We start from the raw sequence: 19,199 nt of genomic DNA on the forward strand, positions 1-19,199 counted from the left end.
TGGTTTGCTAGCTCATTTCTTTCTGCTGATGAATATGTTCCATTTTCGGAGTGTACTATAGATAATAATAAATACATGGTCCTTCATATATCCATTTATTTCTTCAAGGACAATTTCACTGACTTCTAAGTTTGGGGCAAGTTTCAGAAATTACTAGGCATGTACAAATTTCAGTGCATGTCTTCATGTGGACGTGAGTTTCTTTAAGTCAGTTTGAATTCAGTGAATCCCATTCAGTGAATCCCAAGGAACATAATCTCAGGATTATGTGGTAAAAGTATGTTTAGTGCTATAAGAAACTGCCACAGGGCTGGGAATGTGGCTTAGTGGTAGTGTGCTTGACTGTTATGCATGAGCCCTTGGGTTTGATTCTTCAGTGCCACACAACCAAAATAATAATAATAAAATTATAAAATAAATAAATATTTTTTAAAATAGAAACTACCAAACTGTCTTGTAAAGTAGTTGTGGCATCTCTCATTTCTACAAACACCGAATGACAATCACTATCTGCTTCTCTGTACCTTTGCATTTAGTTTGTTCCAATCTATTACTTCTAACGACTCTAACAGATGCATACTGGTATCTCATTATTTTGATTTCCAAGTTCCTAGTGAGTTAGGATGCAGCATTTTTTGTATATTTTATTGTAAAGATACTGTACAGAGGGGTTACAGTTACATGAGTAAGGTAATGAGTACATTTCCTATCGAGCACTGTTACCCCCTCTGTTTTTCCCTTACAATCCCTTCCTTTCCCACCTCCCCAACATCTCCCCCCTCCCCCAAAGTTGTAAAGTTCATTTTCAACATAGTATCTTGTGCATCTCATTGTTACAACGGGTCAACCTGTATCCTTGTTTCAGCATTTTGTTATTTCCCTTCCCTCCCCAAATTAGAAAAAACGTATGTATAAGATGCAGGACACAGGAACCAAATACAGTGCCAACAGGTGTTATACCATGGGGGAAGAACATACAAAAGAAACAAAAAAATCACATAGTACATTAAAAACAACAGTGACAAAGATAAAATCTCTTGAGGACACAGTATTTTTTTATGATTACTTGACATCTGCATGTCTTCTTTGCTGAAGAGTCTATTCAAATCTTTTGTCCATTTTTTACTTTTTCCTTTGTTGTCAGTTGTGGGGCTTAAACTCAGGACCTGGGCACTGTCCCTGAGCTCCTTTTGCTCAAGGCTCATGCTCTACCACTTTGAGCCACAGCTCCACTTCTGGGTTTTCTCTGGTGGTTAATTAAAGATATAAGAGTCTCATGGCCTTTCCTGCCCTGGTTGGCTTTGAGCTGTGATCCTCAGATCTTGGACTCCTAAGTAGCTAGAATTACTGGTGGGAGCCACCAGTGCCAGGCTTCAATTTGTTTTTACTTAACTGTTGATTTTTGCTTTATTTTAGCTTAGTAATGTGTTGATCTAGGTGATTGAATCCAAAGTCTCACAGATTTTAGGCACATGTTCTAACACCAAACTTATATCCTCAGGCTTTTTTAAAAACAGGGTCTTACTATTTTGCTCAGTCTGTCCTTAGCTTCCTTACTAACTAGATTTATAGGCATGAATCACCACATCTAGCTTCTTACTCTTAAATTTTAATTGATTCTTACATATATTTGACCTTACATAGATACATTTTCCAAATATTTTCTCTTAATCTGTGGTTTGTCTTTTTATTCTCCTGACAAATGCTTTTGTCTTCGTTTGTCTAACATCACAGAATAGAAACTTTGTTTTAATAAAGTTTAATTTCTTAATTCATATTTCATGGATTGTGCTGTGGGTGTTATATCTAAAACCTCATTACCAAGGTTATGATCACCAAGATCTTCTTCTTGTTACCTTCTAAATTGTTTAAAATTTTAAACTTTACATCTCAGTGTGTAATTCATTTCAACATTAATTTTTTTTGTGTGTGGGTCAGTCATTTTTTTGGTTTTTAGAGTTTTTTGTGTGTGTTGGGGGTGGGGGTTGGCTTGGGCGCTGTCCCTCAGCACTTCTGGCTTTCTGAGTGGTTTGTTGGAGATAAGAGTCTCACGGACTTTCCTGCCCCAGCTGGCTTTGAGCCGTGATCCTCAGATCTCAGCCTCCTGAGTAGCTAGGATTACAGGCATGAGCCATTGGTACCTGGTAATACAGACTTTTTTTTATCTTTTATAAAATTAATGTTAAGCTGGGTGCCAGTGGCTCACCCCTGTAATCCTAGCTACTCAGGAGTCTGAGATCTGAGGACTGCAGTTCTAACCCAACCCAGGCATGAAAGTCCAATTAGCCAGCAAAAAGCCAGGATTGGAACTGTGATTCAAAATGGTAGAACACTAGCATTGTGGACAAAAGTTCCGAGATAGTGCCCAGGTTCATAGTTCAAGTCTCATGATCAACCAAATAAAGAGCGGACAGGGCCCAGGCTTTTAGTTCAAGTCCAAGGTCTTTATCTAGGTTAACTTCTTAGTGAAGGGCTAGCCACTTTTTCAACACTATTTCAAAAGGTATTGTTTTTTCACTGAATTATCTTTGTCTTTTGTCAAAGGATTCTATTTGTATGGGTCTATTCATGGATTCCATATGTTATTTCATTAAATTTATTCTTTTTTTTACTAATATAAACCTCTCCCTAATACTATAACTTTTTTAGCAATCATCAAGTTGAAGTGATGCAAGTCTTCTAACTTTGTGGGATTTTGAAAGATGGGGCAATAAAAGGTTCAGGGGTAAACCCCAGGTGCTCACAAATACTAGGCAGGTGTTGTACCACTGAGGCACATCCCCAGTTCCAATTTTGTTCCTCTTCAGTGCTGTGATGGCTGTTTTGGTTCTTTTGCCTTTCCACATAAACTTTGATATTAATACCTACAAAATAGCCTTCAAGGCTTTTGATTAAGAGTCTGTTGAGTGTATAGTTCATGTTATAGAAAACACATCTTTCTTCATATTCTCTTCCTGTCTATGAATCTAGATCATCTCCATTTGTTGAGGTATTCTTTGATTTATTTTATCTGAGTTTTGTAATTTTCCCTATTTGTATAGCTTTTATTTCCTTTTCTTCTATCTCCGTAACCAGGAATTCAAGCATAATGATAGATAGGAGTGCTAAGAGACGGACATCTTTGCCTGGTTCTCCGTCTTACGCAGAAAGCAAGCCATTTCTCAACTTGAAATAGGATGTGAGCTGTGAGATTCTTTGTTGATATTATTTGCCAAATAGAGAAAGTTCCTCTCGCTTCCTAGTTTGCTGAGAGCTTTTCATCATGAGTGATGTTGGATTTTAGAACGTATTTTCTCTGCATCTGTTGATATGGTCACATGATTTTGCTTCTGCTGTTGATGGGATGTGTGCATCACACCCACTTGAGTTTTGACGGTTAAATCAGTCTTTTATTCTAGAATAAATCCAACTTGCCTGTGGTATATCCTTCTTTTTATACACTGTAGAGTTTCCTTTGCTAATAATTTGTTGTGGTTTTGCATTTATGTTTATTAATATAGCTATAGCTATGACTATAGCTTTCTTTTTTATATATTTTTATTGTAAAAATATTGTACAGAGGGGTTACAGTTCCATGAGTAGGGTAATGAGTACATTTCATAGTGAGCATTGTTACCTCCTCCTTCATTTTCCTCTACCATCACTTCCCTCCCACCTTTCCAACTCCTCCCACCCCCTTCCCCGACATTGTGAAGTTCACTTTCAACATAGTGTCCTGTACATCTCATTGTCATAATGCATCAACCTGCATCCCCATTTAAGCATTCTGCTATACCCCTTCCCCTCCCCAAATTACAAAAACGTATGTACAAGATGCAGAACATACAGTGAAAACAGGGGTTTTAGCGTGGAAGAAGAACATACAATGCTTTCACTGTATTTAATGTCGGTATAATTTGTGGAGGGGAAGGGGAAAAACAAATTGTTTAACTAGGGATACAGGTGGACCCATTGCAACAACGAGAAGTACAAGTCGTTATGTCAAAAACGAACTTTATAACTTTGGGGGGGGCGGGGAGGATGGGAAGGGATGGGAAGGGGAAACAAAGGAGGAGGCTACAATGCTTTATAAGAAATGTAATCATTAACTTGCCCATGTAAGTGTAACCCCTCTGTATGGTATTTTCACAATAAAATAAATAAATAAATAAGCAAACAAATAAAAATTAAAAAATAAAAAAAGAACATACAAAAGAATCACATAGTGCATTATAAGTACATTAAAAACAATAGCAAGAAAGAAAAAACCACTTGTGTCCCTGTCTTGGGGTACATTTTGCTTAACATTGTCTCATGTGGTCATATGTACATAGCCTTTGACCTTCTCTGCTTGTCCCAGACATGTATTAGTCATTGCAAGCAAGGGAAAGCATGGGACCTATGTTTCTTTGGGCCTGGCTTACTTCATTTAATATAATTTTTTTCCAAGTCTTTCCATTTCCTAACAAATGGAGCGATGTCATTCTTTCTGATGGAGGCATAGAATTCCATTGTGTATATATACCACATTTTCTTGATCCATTCATCTAATGAGGGCCTATAGCTTTCTTATAATACCTTTTTCTTATTTTAATATTAGGGTGAGGCAGGCTTCATAGGAGTTAAGAAGTGTTCTGTCTGCTTCTGTTTTCAGAAGAGATTGTAGAGAATTAGACACCTTTCTTCCTTAAATGTTTGGGGCTCACCAAAGAAACCAGCTAGACTGGGTGATTTCTTTTTTTTTTTTTTGCAACATAATTAATTATTGATTTAATAGATATAAACCAATTAGGATTATTTTTCTTTCTTTTTATACATATTTTATTGTAGATACTGTACAGAGGGGTTACAGTTACATGAGTAAGGTAATGAGTACATTTCCTATTGAGCATTGTTACTCCCTCCTTTGATTTTCCCCTACCATCTCTTCCCTCCCCACCCCTCCAACTCCTCGCCCCCCCAATTGCAAAGTTTGTTTTCAACATAGTGTCGTGTACATCTTGTTGTTAAAATGGGTCAACATGTATCCTTTTTCAGCATTTTGTTATTTCCCTTCCCCTCCCCAAATTAGAAAATTGTGTATACAAGATGCAGGACACCAGAATCAAATACAGTGAAAACAGGGGTTATACCATGGGGAAAGAACATACAAAAGACACACAAAAAATCACATAGTACATTAAAAACAACAGTGATAAAGATAAAATTTCTTGTGTCCCTATCTTGGGGTTCATTTCATTTAGGATCATCTTACATAGTCATATGTACATAGCTTTTGATCTTTTCTGCTTGTCTAGTAAGATTATCCTAGAAGTATACTATTTATTTCAAATAAGGGAAACCATGGGACCTATGTTTCTTTGGGCCTGGCTTACTTCACTCAATATAATTTTTTCCAAGTCTTTCCATTTCCTAACAAATGGGACAGTGTCATTCCTTCTGGTGGAGGCATAGAATTCATATATATATATATATATATATATATATATATATATATATATATATATCACATCACATTTTCTTGATCCATTCATCTACTGAGGGGCATGTGGGTTGGTTCCAGATCTTAGCTATGGTGAATAATGCTGCAATAAACATAGTTTTGCTGGTAGCTTTAGTATAGCCTTGTTTGTGATCATTTGGGTAAATGCCCAAAAGTGGGATTGCTGGGTTATAGGGGAGCTCTATGTGGAGTCTTTTGAGGAATCTCCATACTGCTTTCCAAAGTGGTTGAACAATTTTACCCTCCCACCAACAATGCAGTAGGGTTCCCTTTTGGCCACATCCTCTCCAGCATCTGTTATTATTAGAGTTTTTTATTAGAGCCGTTCTGCCTGGGGTGAGGTGGAATCGTAATGTTGTTTTGATTTGCATTTCTTCTATGCCAAGAGAAGTTGAGCATTTCTCCATGTGTCTATTGGCCATTCTTATTTCCTCTTCAGAGAAGTTTCTCTTTAAGTCTTTAGCCCACTTATTAATCGGGCACTTGTTTCTTTGCGGATTTGTTGTTGGGGGATTTAATATTTTGAGTTCCAGGTATATTTTAGATATGAGACCTTGTCTGTTGTATGGCTAGTGAAGATCTTTTCCCAATCCATGGGCTTTCTATTGATCTTGCTAGCTATGTCCTTTGCCATGCAGAGGGATTATTTTTCTTTGTGTACTTTTTAGTACTTTATATCTTTCAAGGAATAGGTCTATTTGTTTAAAATCAAGTTTGTAGGCATAGAGCTGCTCATAATGTTCACCTAGTAGGCTTTTACTATACGTAGGACTCGAGCCCTTTTTCATTTCTCATATTAGTAACTTTTGTCTTTTATCTATTTCCTTGGTTAAATTGACTGGATAATTTTTAATTGAATCACATTTTTCAAAGAAACAATTTAATTTTTGTTAGATTTATCCCTTCCTTTTTCATTTTCAGATTTGTTTATTTCTGTTCTGGTTTTTAAATGCATTTTCTTGTGCTTACCTTAAATTTTATATCGCTCTTCTTTCTCTAGTTCCTTTGCTGGAATCTTAGATTACTGATTTGACATCCCCTGCCTCCCCTCCTTCATTTCCCCCCCCCCTTCCCCTCCTCTGTCTCTAAAAGGAATCAAACCCAAGGCCTTGCACATGCTAGGCAAGTGAGTTTGTTTTGGAATATGTGCATTTAATGCTATACATTTGATACCATTCATTCACTGTATCTCACATATTTATAGACTTTATTGTCATTTTCACATAGTTAAGAAAGGTTTTCTAACTTGAGACTTCTTTGTACTGTGTAGTTTTTCATTGGTTTCTTTGGTTTTGCTTTTGAGATTTTGTTTTTTCACCAAAGTAGGGATGGAGTCATGGGCCTCACCTACTTTTTGTAGATATAGATATAAGATTGTTTTTTCTTTCTTTTTTCTCTCGCCACTTTAAATCTTTCATTTGATTCTTTTTTTGCTCACATAGTTTTTGATGAAAATATTGATTTAATTCTTACTTCTGTACAAGTAATTTACCTCTAACTTCTCTAAAGAGCTTCTCTCATTCTCTGCTCTTGTTCTCTAAGCTCTCTGGGCTTGTATATGATATACATCATGAATTTAGGGGAAAAAATTGGCCATTCTCCAAATACTTCTTCAGCTTCATTTTTTTCCTGGAATTACAATCATACATATGTTATGCCTTATGAATTTGTCTTGAAATTAATAAGTATTCATTTGTGCTTTATTTCTCTTTTTTTTCCTTCCTTCTTTTCTTCTTTCCCTCCTTTATTCTCTCTTCCCTCCCCTTTTTTTTTTTTCGTTTCTCTCCATTTTAGTATCGAAAGCTTTCATTAACATTACTTCAAACTCATTGAATCTTTCTGTGGTTATCTGGATATAGCATATAGATGAGTCCATGAAAGACATGCTGCATTTGTTTCAGTATATTTGATATCTAGTGTTTCCTTTCATTAGTTACTGGTTTCCATCTCTGGATTTAAATTATCCATCTGTTCTTACAGGTTCATCTTCTGCTAGTATTTTTTATCCTATTATTCTTAGTTGTTTCAAATTCTGTCTCATCATTTAAAAATTGGTGCCATGCCGGGCGCTGGTGGCTCACGCCTGTAATCCTAGCTACTCAGGAGGCTGAGATCTGAGGATCTCGGTTCAAAGCCAGCCCGGGCAGGAGAGACCATGAGACTCCTATCTCCAATAAACCACCAGAAAACCGGAAGTGGCGCTGTAGCTCAAGTGGTAGAGCTCTCGCCTTGAGCTGAAGAGCTGAGGGACAGCCCCCAGGCCCAGAGTTCAAGCCCCACAACCGACAAAAAAAAAAAAAAAAAATTGGTGCCATATCTAAATATAGTTCTGACAATTGCTTTTTCTCTTCAGAGTGCTTTACTTGACTTTTAATATAGCTTAAATGGCTTGCCTAAAATGAAACATGGAAAAAATGAGACATGGTCCTTAGATAATAGGACTCAAATTCATCCATTCATTAAAATAATTAATCATATTAATAAAAAATAATTCACTAATGAATTTATTATTGTTTTTACATTGCTAGGGTTTGAACCCAGGTCTTAATGCTTGCTAGGCAGACACTTTACAACTTGAGCCATACACCCCCAGCCCTTTTTGCTTTTATTGTTTTCTGAATAGGTGCCCTGACCATGACTCTTATTTACTCTTCCTGTATAACTGGAATAGCAGGTATGAACCACCACATCCAGGATTATGAAATTTTCAGGGTATATCAGTACTGGACCTCACACTCTTATTTGGCTGTACCACTTGAGCCACACATTCACTGCCAGCTTTTTCCTGGTTGATTAGAGATAGAATCTCATAGACTTCTCCACCTGGGAACACTCCACCATCCTCAGATCTTCTCCTGAGTAGCAAAAATTACAGGCATGAGCCACCAGCACCAGCCATATTCAGCTTTTATTGATTAAGTTGGAATCTTACATCCTCCAAATCTCTGACTCACAATGGGTAGAATTACAATTGTGAGTCACCAGACCTGGCTGTAATTAGACTTGTATGAAGTTTGATGTTGAGGTAGGAGTTGGGGGTATTTAATGTGTGTTGTAGTTCTAGCCACCAGAGGCTTCAATTTCCTGCCATGTCCTGTAACAATTTTTTTCTTCTCATCTATTACTTTTGGAATTCTTTAAGAACCATTTAGTACAGTTTATGTCTTATAAGTATCTCAGTTGTGATGTATAGGGCAAGTAGGTGTTGGCTATACTCTGGTGATTGATCTTGTTATTTTACTAAATGTTGAGAAGTTTTTCTTAACACTACTGTTTCCCCTTAAGTATGATAGGGAGGCTAGAGGGAACAACTTATCTAATTGCATTCCCTCAGATATGTCAGACCTTGGTGGTGTTTATATTCATTGCAGTGCAGTTATCTATCATGGGGAATGTTCAGTGTTATTTACACACTATCCACCCTGTCTGAAAAGAAAGATTTGTCTTGGATTTTCATTCTAAAATATTTATGTCATTTCCTGAGGTAAAAACTCATGGAAATGTAGCGGATCCCTAAGTCTGAGACTTCAAGTGTTTGAACTCTCAAGGTAGTACATATTCAACAAAATTATTTTTAAGTACCCTTACATTCAAATTAAGACCCTGGTATTTAACTGGAAATACTATCTTGTGTGTGTCACTTGAGCTCACCACTTTGTTTCTTTATCAGAAAAAAATAATAACAAAAACAATTCCAAACAAATATGGTTATAGCAGAGTTGAATAACAGGGCAGATGGGAACAAGTATACTATAGATTCTGACATGCATCTTTCAGGCATAAGTATTAGCATAACATTATAGCATAATTATAAGCATTAAGTATTTGTTTTTCCTTCCATTGAGTTACTTATATTTGAAGATAAAGACTGTTTTTAGTTCAGGCCATTGTAAAGCATTTATCCTACCAGTGTAGAAAGTTCTTATTAAAAACTATTTGCCATTCTTACAGTTCTGGAAAAACTCCCCTGGAATGGGGGTGGGGGAGGATTGTCTGCTTCTGTAGGGATTGCCTTCTTCTATAGAGCTTGAAAAGGATTCCATGGTTCATTTATTTTGTCTCTTCTTTCAACCTCAGCATCCTTTTAGAAAATTCTCAGCCTTCTGGAAAAAAAAGCCCATAAAAGCGTATTTCCTTTTGTCTAAATCTAATGCAGGTATATCGGCACCACGTATGAAGGACAGTGATTTTGTTTCTAATGATAGGCTACATGTCCTCAGGGGATCATAGAAAAATATACTGAACCATTTAAAGAGAGGTACAAGAATTCATTTCCTTTTCTTTTGGGGCATCATAATTTGAAAAAGACATTGATAGCACTAAGGTGTGGCCAAATGGTGCAATTGAGCTGATGATCTAAGCATCTAGAAGTCTAGAAACCTTCCTGGATATCAAACCTTGCATGGCGCAGCTCTGTGTATTGAAGCTATTTTGTTGCATGATATCCTAAATTCTTTTGCAGTTGTTCTGGTCCTTTTAGTTTGTGAAATCTCAAGTTGCCAAGAAAAGCTGAGCCATTTCTTTTCAGCTAGTGTTAGTTCCTCTAAGTGCCCCTGGAGCCTTGGTATGAGCACTTGTGCTCTTCTACTGTGATTTAGAAATATGGGGGGCTGGGAAAAACCCACAGATGTGCTAAGTGGATTCAGAGCTATGGACGTGGAAACCAAGAACTCCCTGAGGTTTTATCTCCACCCTTAGCCCCTTTCCCCTGCAATGTGTGTTGTTGCTATTCTTTCTGCAGAAGAGTTCATGATCTTTTATCATTTTCATTCTCTATTGATCCACCAGCAGTGCTAGTAACAGAAACTTTTAAAGAAAGGTTATTGACAGTAGAATCTGTGGGATTTCCCTGCCATATCTCTTATACATTAGAGAATGAATAATACACTGTGTGTTTCCGATAAAAATTACCTTGCAGAGAATTCATTTTACTATGGCTTAGATGATATAAATTCCCTGGGATAACATACTGCAGCGATCAATCTTCTTCCTTCTCTTACTTCATCTCGTCCCCAAAGCAAAGAGGGAAATGTCCCATCTGCTTTATTGCTCTTAGGACTGTAATTTCTTCTAGTACATTTTCATTCATAGAGGAGAAACCAATGGGAACATAGTGACTTTAAAATAGAATTTAAGCCAGGTGCTAGTGGCTCACACCTGTAATCCTAGCTACTAAGGGTGAGATATGAGGATCACAGTTCAAAGCCAGCTAGGGCAGGATTGTCTGCCACAGAATCTTACCTCTACTTAGTCACCAGAAAACTGGAAGTGGCACTGTGGCTCAAAGTGGTAGAGTGCTAGCCTTGAGCAAAAAAGCTTAGGGACCGTGCCCAGGCCCTGAGTTCAGGCCTCACAACTGACAAATAATAACAACAACAAGGGGAAAAACAAGTCGTTTAAGGATTCAGGTGGACCTGTTGCAACAATGAGAAGTACAAGTTGTCATGTCAAAAACAAGCTTTACAACGTCGGTGCTGGGGCAGGGGGGGGGAAGGATTGGGTGGGGGGGGAGAGGGGAGGCTGGGAAGGGAGGTGAAGGGTAAACAAAGGAGGAGGCTGCAATGCTTGGTAAGAAATGTATGCATTATCCTGCCCATGTAATTTTAACTCCTCTGTACAGTATGTTCACAAATAAAATAAAATTTAAAAAAAGAAATAACAACAACAGCAGCAGCAACAATAATGATAATAAATAAAAATTTTAAAATAGAACTTAACTTTCCACAAAGATTTTTTTTAGAATATACATATTGGGTGTAAGACAAGAGCAGTTAGAATATAACTGTCTCTAGGACATACTAGTTGGCCCATTACTTGTATTTCATAGCTGTGCCACCTTGAGAAAACTATCTCCATTCTACTGATACTCAATTTTGGCATCTGGCAAACCAGGATTACTATTCTAAGTTCAAAAAAAAAATAGCTGTCACAATATAAACTCTAAACTATATAGCTTGTGAATATTTTAGTGTATCATTTATCTTAATCTAGCCATAACTTACCTAACTTTGGAGCACAAAGCCTAGTATTAGGCTCTAATAATAGATCATTGATAATAACTAACAAATGATTGCTAGCTGCCATTAAAATTTAAATCTCCAAATTCCAGATGATTTAAAATAGTCATTGTATATGATGGTGGCTCATGCCTGTGATCTTAGCTACTTAGAAGGCTGACATGTATAGGATCACAGTTCAAAAGTCCATGGGACTCCATCTCCAAAATAGCCTGCAAAATAAAGCCAGGCTGGAGGTGGGGTTTTAGTTTTAGAGCTAAGCAAATGAACTGACTAGAAGTGAGGCTATAAGTTCAAAACCCCAGTAGCATCCAAAACAAATCCATCACTGTTTCTTCAGATTGGTTGGGAAGATTTTTCTGGCCCTGTTCAACTTTAAGAATAAAGAATTGAACATACAATCACACAGGGAGCTAGAAAGATTGTTACAAGATAGATAATAATCATTCTAGGAATTGCTTAATGTTCTAAACAAACAAAACAAATGAACATACAGTAATTAGTGGAAAGAAAAACATTTTCCCTACGGTGACACAGTTGCAAACCCAGTAATGGTTACATGTTACCTGCCTTGCACTCTATAGACAGGAATACAGCTTCAAAAAACAACAACAACAAAAAAAAACTTTTGTGGAAAGTGAAGTTCTCATTGAAACTCATAGTTTTTCTCCTGTGGGCTTGTGAGCGCTGTAGAATTTCACTGGCATCTGTTCAACATGGTTGGGCCTAAGTCTGAGGAAAGAATCAAGGGAGCATGTTCTACCTTGTGAGGAATCTAGGGCAGATGGTGGTGGCAAAACCTAAAGCTCACTTCCGCCACAGATGACTGAAATGTTGGACTAAATGATCCCAAGGAACGGCTGGAATACAGTCTCTCCAGTAGTGTGAGAGTGGTAATAATTTGATTTTTCAAGGCTCGTGAATTGGCATCATTTGGACTACATCTGCCATGGGCCTTTGCATTTTGGAAGGAACTGGAGGAAGCTAATTTTAAGCATCTCAGTAGACATAGTTCTTTTTGTTTGTTTTTCCACTCTTCTATTTCTTGAGAAAACCTAGTATAGTGGTTGTTTTTCCTTCCATCATCTAAAGGTATATATCTGATTATTTGAGATCACTTGTGGCTAGAATACTGCAGTCTGGAGAAAATGAGATGTTCACGTTACTGCTTTCTCTTCCAAGCCAATGACACTAATTGGGCTTCATGCCAAAGGGTTGGGGCAACAGATGTAACCGTGAATTCATGGTCTCGGTAGAGTAACCAGGCTTCCAAGCTGTGTGGATGCTGAACTTACCAAGGATGCGTAGCACTTCTTTTTTTTTTCCAGATGTTCAGCTTGCAATTATTTTTAATATCAAATGTATAGATAAGTGCATGGATTGTTTTTGTTCCCATCCAGATACACATCCTGTAGATAAATTCCATTTTCAGGTCTGGCAATCTGTCCGATAGCTTGCTTTAAAGTTATCTGGAGAAAAATCTACCAACAATGATTCCATTCGTGATAGCTTTTATTCTTGGCTAATAACTTGCCTCTCCTCTGGGGGCCAAACAGGTTTTGATTGTTATGTGAGTTTATACAATATATACTTTTTTGTCAAATATTTATCTCTGTCTAAAGATGAAGAATCCTGCAAAACAATTTTTGAAAAGGGATAAATCAATAAGAGAATGAGAAATGACTTCTCATTTAGCCAATTTTTAATCGATGCTTTCATGAAAGGCTGAAATGTTAACTCAATCCTGGCTTTTGTCGTTGGAAATATAATTTGTGCGTTTAACAATTTATATGCACGTCAACGTTTGGACTTGATATTCAGAAAGGAAAATTGATTTATAGGCACAAACAACTGCAGGCATATCGGTAATGGCAGAAATGAATGTGAGTCAATTATTTAAGGCAAATAAGACCTTAATCACTAAAGCAATAGAGTCTATCAAATTCAATGATCCCTTGCATTTTCATGCTTTAATTTGTGGGCATTTTTTTTAATCTCCTATTTTACAGAGGCCTTTGAGATTGTTGTTCGCCATGCCAAGAACTACACCAATGCCATGTTCAAGAACAACTACCCAAGCCTGACCCCTCAAGCTTTTGAGTTCGTGGGTGAATTTTTCACGGACGTCTCTCTTTACATCTTGGGTTCTGACATCAATGTGGACGATATGGTCAATGAATTGTTCGATAGCCTGTTTCCAGTCATCTATACCCAGATAATGAACCCAGGCCTGCCTGAGTCAGCTTTAGACATTAACGAGTGCCTCCGTGGAGCAAGACGTGACTTGAAAGTATTTGGCAACTTCCCCAAGCTTATCATGACCCAGGTTTCCAAGTCCCTGCAAGTCACTAGAATCTTCCTCCAGGCTCTGAATCTTGGAATCGAAGTGATCAACACTACAGATCACCTGAAGTTCAGTAAGGACTGTGGCCGTATGCTCACCCGTATGTGGTATTGCTCTTACTGCCAAGGACTGATGATGGTTAAGCCCTGTGGTGGTTACTGCAATGTGGTCATGCAAGGCTGTATGGCAGGCGTGGTCGAGATTGACAAGTACTGGAGAGAATATATTCTGTCTCTGGAGGAGCTGGTGAATGGCATGTACAGGATCTACGACATGGAGAACGTGCTCCTTGGTCTCTTTTCCACAATCCATGACTCCATCCAGTATGTCCAGAAGAACGGAGGCAAGCTGACTACCACTGTGAGTACTAAGTCTACAGGTTTTGGAGGAACTGGACCTGATCCGTTGGGATGACCTACCCATCAGCAGGTGCTCATAGAGAGAATAATAGCAGAAAAATAAAGGGTGTGCAAGTATGGCAGATGGACCAAATGATCTCAGAGCTAGACGGTATATTAACACCACAGGTTATAGAGTCACAACCCCTGACTTTGCATCTTAGCTGCACCTACTTTGTTGCTGTGGGCCATTGGGGAATGATTTCATCTTTATGAGCCTCATTATTTTTTACTTATTAAATAGAGACAGAAAGAACATCTTCTTGGGGGAATAACATGTGAAAGCACTTAGCATCTGTCTGTCACATGGTAGGTCTTCAATAAAGGTTACCTGTTATTACCAATATTTCGGCTATCATGATCTTCAGGGCAATCTTTTGGAGTGGAGGATATTATCTCCATGTTATGCACAGGAAAACTGAGGCTTAATGGACTTGCAACTTTCTTCAGGCCACTCAACTGTAGTTAGTAGAATAGCCGCAATTAAGAAACTGGCACGTCTCCCTTTTATTCAGTTATCACCACCTTTGCTAATTATGATTTCATTCTTGGGCCCTTAATCCTGTATGTCACATTATTACCATATTGGGTAGTGGCTTTAAAGTGAAGATACCTAGCTAGTGCTCACTAACTACACCTACATAAGAACATAGGCAAAGTTACTGTCCAAGTTCTTCAACATACATATTTATAGCCTTAGTTATAACCAGTCTAAGACTAATGAGATAGCTGATAGCAGAAGCAAAGTTCTGTGAGGCAATAGACACTGGTATTGTTCATCCAGCACCATAGGAGGTAGCCACTTTGAATGGGGAGCAGAACATCCATCCCAAAGACACCTGGCATATCTCCCTTAAGGTAATAACTAGTACGTGAGTGGCTGCTGGCTTTGTGGGAGGTGGTAGCAGAACTATTGAGTCCACTACTGTTGTAGAGCAAATACTGTATCTCAGGTGCTCTACTAAGTCAATGTACATAATATGACTTTGTAATCCCTCAGAGAGGTTCTAATATTGTTCCTCCTCTGTACAAGATGAAGTGAAGCTCTCCAAGTTAGTTAAGTGAGAAGAGCTGCGATTCAGTCCCAGCTTGGTTGGCCTGGTTGACTCCGGGTGTTAGTTTTTATGTAGTACAGCTTGTGTGTACTGTGTCTGGGCAGTTTCTTATCTGTCATGTGGACAGATCAGGCCAGTTAGCCTTGTCTTGAAACTCTAGAAGCAAAAAGCTATAGGGTGGATTGGTTTCTTGTGGTGAATTAATTAGGAACGATGACACAAGTGATACAGCCCTGTACATGACTATTTATGGAGCAGCTCCAATTGTCCCATTTCCATTGGTAACCATTACAAACCTATATACTAGGGAAATATTTTATAGTAAAATAAACAAAAAATGTCCTATGTAATGATAGTGTTTTTCGGTGGCTAATTATTCACTTGACTGCCTTATAATTTGAGACCAGATTCTGAAGCCTTGTGCAAAAGTAAATTGCACGGGACTAAAACAATGAAAAGTAAGGGCATTCATATGTTCATTCACTAATACTGATCAAGGACCGATTATGTATCAGACACAAAGCAAGGGTATCAGGGCTGTGGAGATGTCTTTAGTAAGAGAAAAGACCAGTGTCAAGAGTATTAAACATTGCTTGTCCTATTGGTTATTTTATGGCTGCACAATTGATCTTCAAAGTATCCATCCTCCTTTAATATTCTTATACACAAAAAGATGAGGTGGAAGCTGGTAAGAATTTAAGTACACTGACCCGATAAAGGTGTAGAGTATTTGGTAGACATGTATTAAGCATCTGGTTGTGTATGGAATTCTGTTTGACAATAGGTATTGAAAACCACCCAAGATACAGTGCTTAAGTCTTCTAAAAGGTCAATCTAACCAGACAGTGGTACTCACGCATGGAATCCTAGCTATTCAGGAGGCTGAGATCTGAGGATCATGGTTCAGAGCCATCCCAGGCAGGAAATTCTGTGAGATTCTTATCTCCAGTAAACCACCAGAAAACAAGAAGTGGCGCTGTGGCTCAAAGTAGTAGAGCACTTAGCCTTGAGCTGAAGAGCTCAGGGACAGCGCCCAGACCCTGAGTTTAAGCCCCATGACTGACAAAACAAAAGAGGGGGGTGGTCAATCCAGTTGGTAGAGAGACCTATAACTAAATACACTTCTCTAGAGTGAACACATCACCATCTTGTGAATGTGGGAAGGGCTGTGCGAAATTAGCTATTCTAATCCCATTGATTTCCAAATGAACGAACAAAAGTTCAGGGAGGTTTACCTAGAGCTAGATGCAGAATCCAAGACCGTCTGCTTGTTACAATCATATATTCTTTCTGCCATAGACTCTGGCCCCCAAGTAGACCCTTCACTTTAAAACCACCATCAGGATTTTTTTTTCAGAGACAAAGTGAACTTAAATTGGATAGCTATTTCAGGCTTTCCAACTTGCTACATCTTTTGGTGTATGCCCAGGTATATGTGTGCACATGCGCAGCATGCAAGTGGGATGAGGGAGCACCTTTTGTGTCATTATCATGCAGGAGGAAAGCCCGTGGCTGCCTAGAGGTGCTCAGTGATGCAGTCCCTTTCTGTTTGGGCCATTAAGGGCCTGATTGCTCCCAGCATCCAGCATGTTATGAGAGCATGAAGTTGGCCATCTCCTGGGAATGCCTGAACTAAACTAGAAAGCATATGTAAACTCTGCCTTGTTCCCGTTTTGTTATGATCACCAAGTCTAAGTAATACGTATCCAATGGTGGAAATTGGAAGTGGAGAGGTGGAGAGGTGGACATCACTGGCCCAGGCGTGTTCTGGACCAGAAAGGTCCAGAACCTTTTCAAGAAGTAAGGGAAAGTGAGGGCTTAGTAGATTGCAGAATGCTATTCAGGTTAACAAATACACAGAATGCCCCCAGAGCAAGAGCTGATTTGGAATGAAAGCATTAATGAGATTCTGCTTGCTGGCATGCAGTCACCTTCCTGTTGTGATAAAACAACAGAAAACCCTGCCAGTCCGCCCCCTCAGAGACTGCCTTAAAATATGATCTTTCTTTGCTGTGCAAGCATGGCCTTTTGTAGTTGTAGATGGAGGGCTGGAATCTGCCACACAGGGACTTTAGTCACTTATTTTAGGGGTCACCATCCACTCCAGTCCACCCCAGATTTTAAGGGTCATTTTGATCATTTAAGTGAATGTGGTGGTCTTAATTTGTATGTGTGTGTATGTGCGCATGTGCCTACACATGTGCATGCCTGTTGGTCCTGAAGCTTGAGCTGGGTAATGTCTGTCCCTGGCCTTTTTTGCTCAATACTAGCTCTCTACCATCAGCTTCGAACTGCCCCAACTGGCTTCAAACCAGGATCCTCAGATCTCAGCCTCTTAAGTAGCTAGTATTACATGTTTGAGCCACCATTGCTTGGCGTCCTTTGTCCTTTGTTGAGCCAAAGTCTCCTTATGTATCACAGGCTGGCCTTGAACTCGACATTCTCCTACCTTAGTCTCCAGAGTAGAAAGATTACAATTGTGCATCAGTGAATCTGTCTAAAGTGCCATTATATCTTCTGTCTCTCTGTCTCTCTCTGTCTCTCTGTCTCTTTCTCTCTCTTTCTCTCTCTCTCTCTCTATCGCTATCTCTCTCTGTCTTTCATTCTGTGGTACACGAATTTGAATTCAGGATCTTGCTACCATTTGATCTATGTCTCCAACCCTATTTGCTTTAAGTAGTGTTTCAATAAGGGTCTTGCTTTTTGCCTGGCTGCCCTTGCAGCCATGATCTTCTTACCTATACCTCTTAAGTAGCTAGCAGCATTGACACAGGCTGCCACATCTGGCTTGTCTGTTGAGATGGGGTCTTAGTAACTTTTTGCCTATGCTGACCTTGAATGGTGATCCTTCTGATCTCTTATCTCCCAAGGAGCTGTGGTTACAGGCATAATATATTGTGCCCAGCTGCCATCATCTCTTAATATTATTTTAGTGCAAAGAAATTGATAAAAAATACGAGTAAGTGTGAAATACAGATGTGAGTGTATGTGGAGGTGAGAAGAAAAAACACTGAGGGAGAGAAAAATTATATTGAAAAGATGAAAGAAGTGTTGACAAGAAGCTGTAACTAGCTTTATTTTGACTCTTTACAGACACAAACTAGGATACATGTCTTGGCTCCAAGTGACTATTAAGTCTTTAATACATAGTCTTTTATACTTGAATATAAATATTCTTATTGACTGGGGGCCAGTCAATAAGCTCACACCTGTAATCTTGACTACATAGGAGGCAGAGATCTGAGGCTCATAGTTCAAAGCTAGCCTAGGCTGGAAAGTCTGTGGGCCTCTTTGTCTCCAAATAACTACCAAATAGCCAGAAACAGAGATGTGACTCAAGTGCTAGAACATTAGCCTTGAGCGTAAGCAGCTCAGGGATAGCACCCAGGTGCTGAATTCAAGCCCCAAAGGCTGGCACAAAAGAATTCTATTCCTGCTAAGCTTATCAACACATTATTGAATTCCATGTTTTATTCTTTCTCAAGAGAGTACAGATATAAAATGGTTTATGATATACATACTTTGCACATTGTTCTTCCACCCAACTTGTTGAATGTCACCAAGTTGTTGAATGCTGGGGATGGAAGACAGGGTCTTGGACATGCTAGGCTCATGCTAGGCATGGGCTCCAGGACTCGGTCCCATCTCCACACTGCCTGCACAGTTTCTTTTCAAACTTCCACTGTGTTTATTCTGAAAATGACAGTCATTACCATCCCTCAATGTACAGAGGACATGCGCAGCCATTCATGTATAATTCATCCATATATTAAATTAGTAATAAGCAGCATGTTAGATGTTTATCCTCCCAGAAAGTTTCTCAACTTTCTAATTTTTTTTTTCATTTCATTTGGTGTTTTCAACCACCTACCCAACTAGTCGCTCATAAGACCCTGGCTAGGA

The 19,199-nt window shown here is 38.7% G+C and overlaps 1 protein-coding gene across 1 annotated transcript in view; it reads left to right on the forward strand.

Annotated features, from left to right (window-relative positions):
• Gpc3 (glypican 3) overlaps positions 1–19,199 on the forward strand; it is a 402,055-nt gene that overhangs the window by 216,431 nt on the left and 166,425 nt on the right. The window contains exon 3 of the mRNA XM_042668242.1: positions 13,509–14,203. Within this exon, the coding sequence (XP_042524176.1) occupies positions 13,509–14,203 (695 nt within the window). The remainder of the gene's footprint in view (positions 1–13,508; positions 14,204–19,199) is intronic.

The sequence above is a fragment of the Dipodomys spectabilis genome, unplaced genomic scaffold, assembly GCF_019054845.1.
Source record: "Dipodomys spectabilis isolate Male_0828 unplaced genomic scaffold, ASM1905484v1 ptg000423l, whole genome shotgun sequence".
NCBI lineage: Eukaryota > Metazoa > Chordata > Mammalia > Rodentia > Heteromyidae > Dipodomys > Dipodomys spectabilis.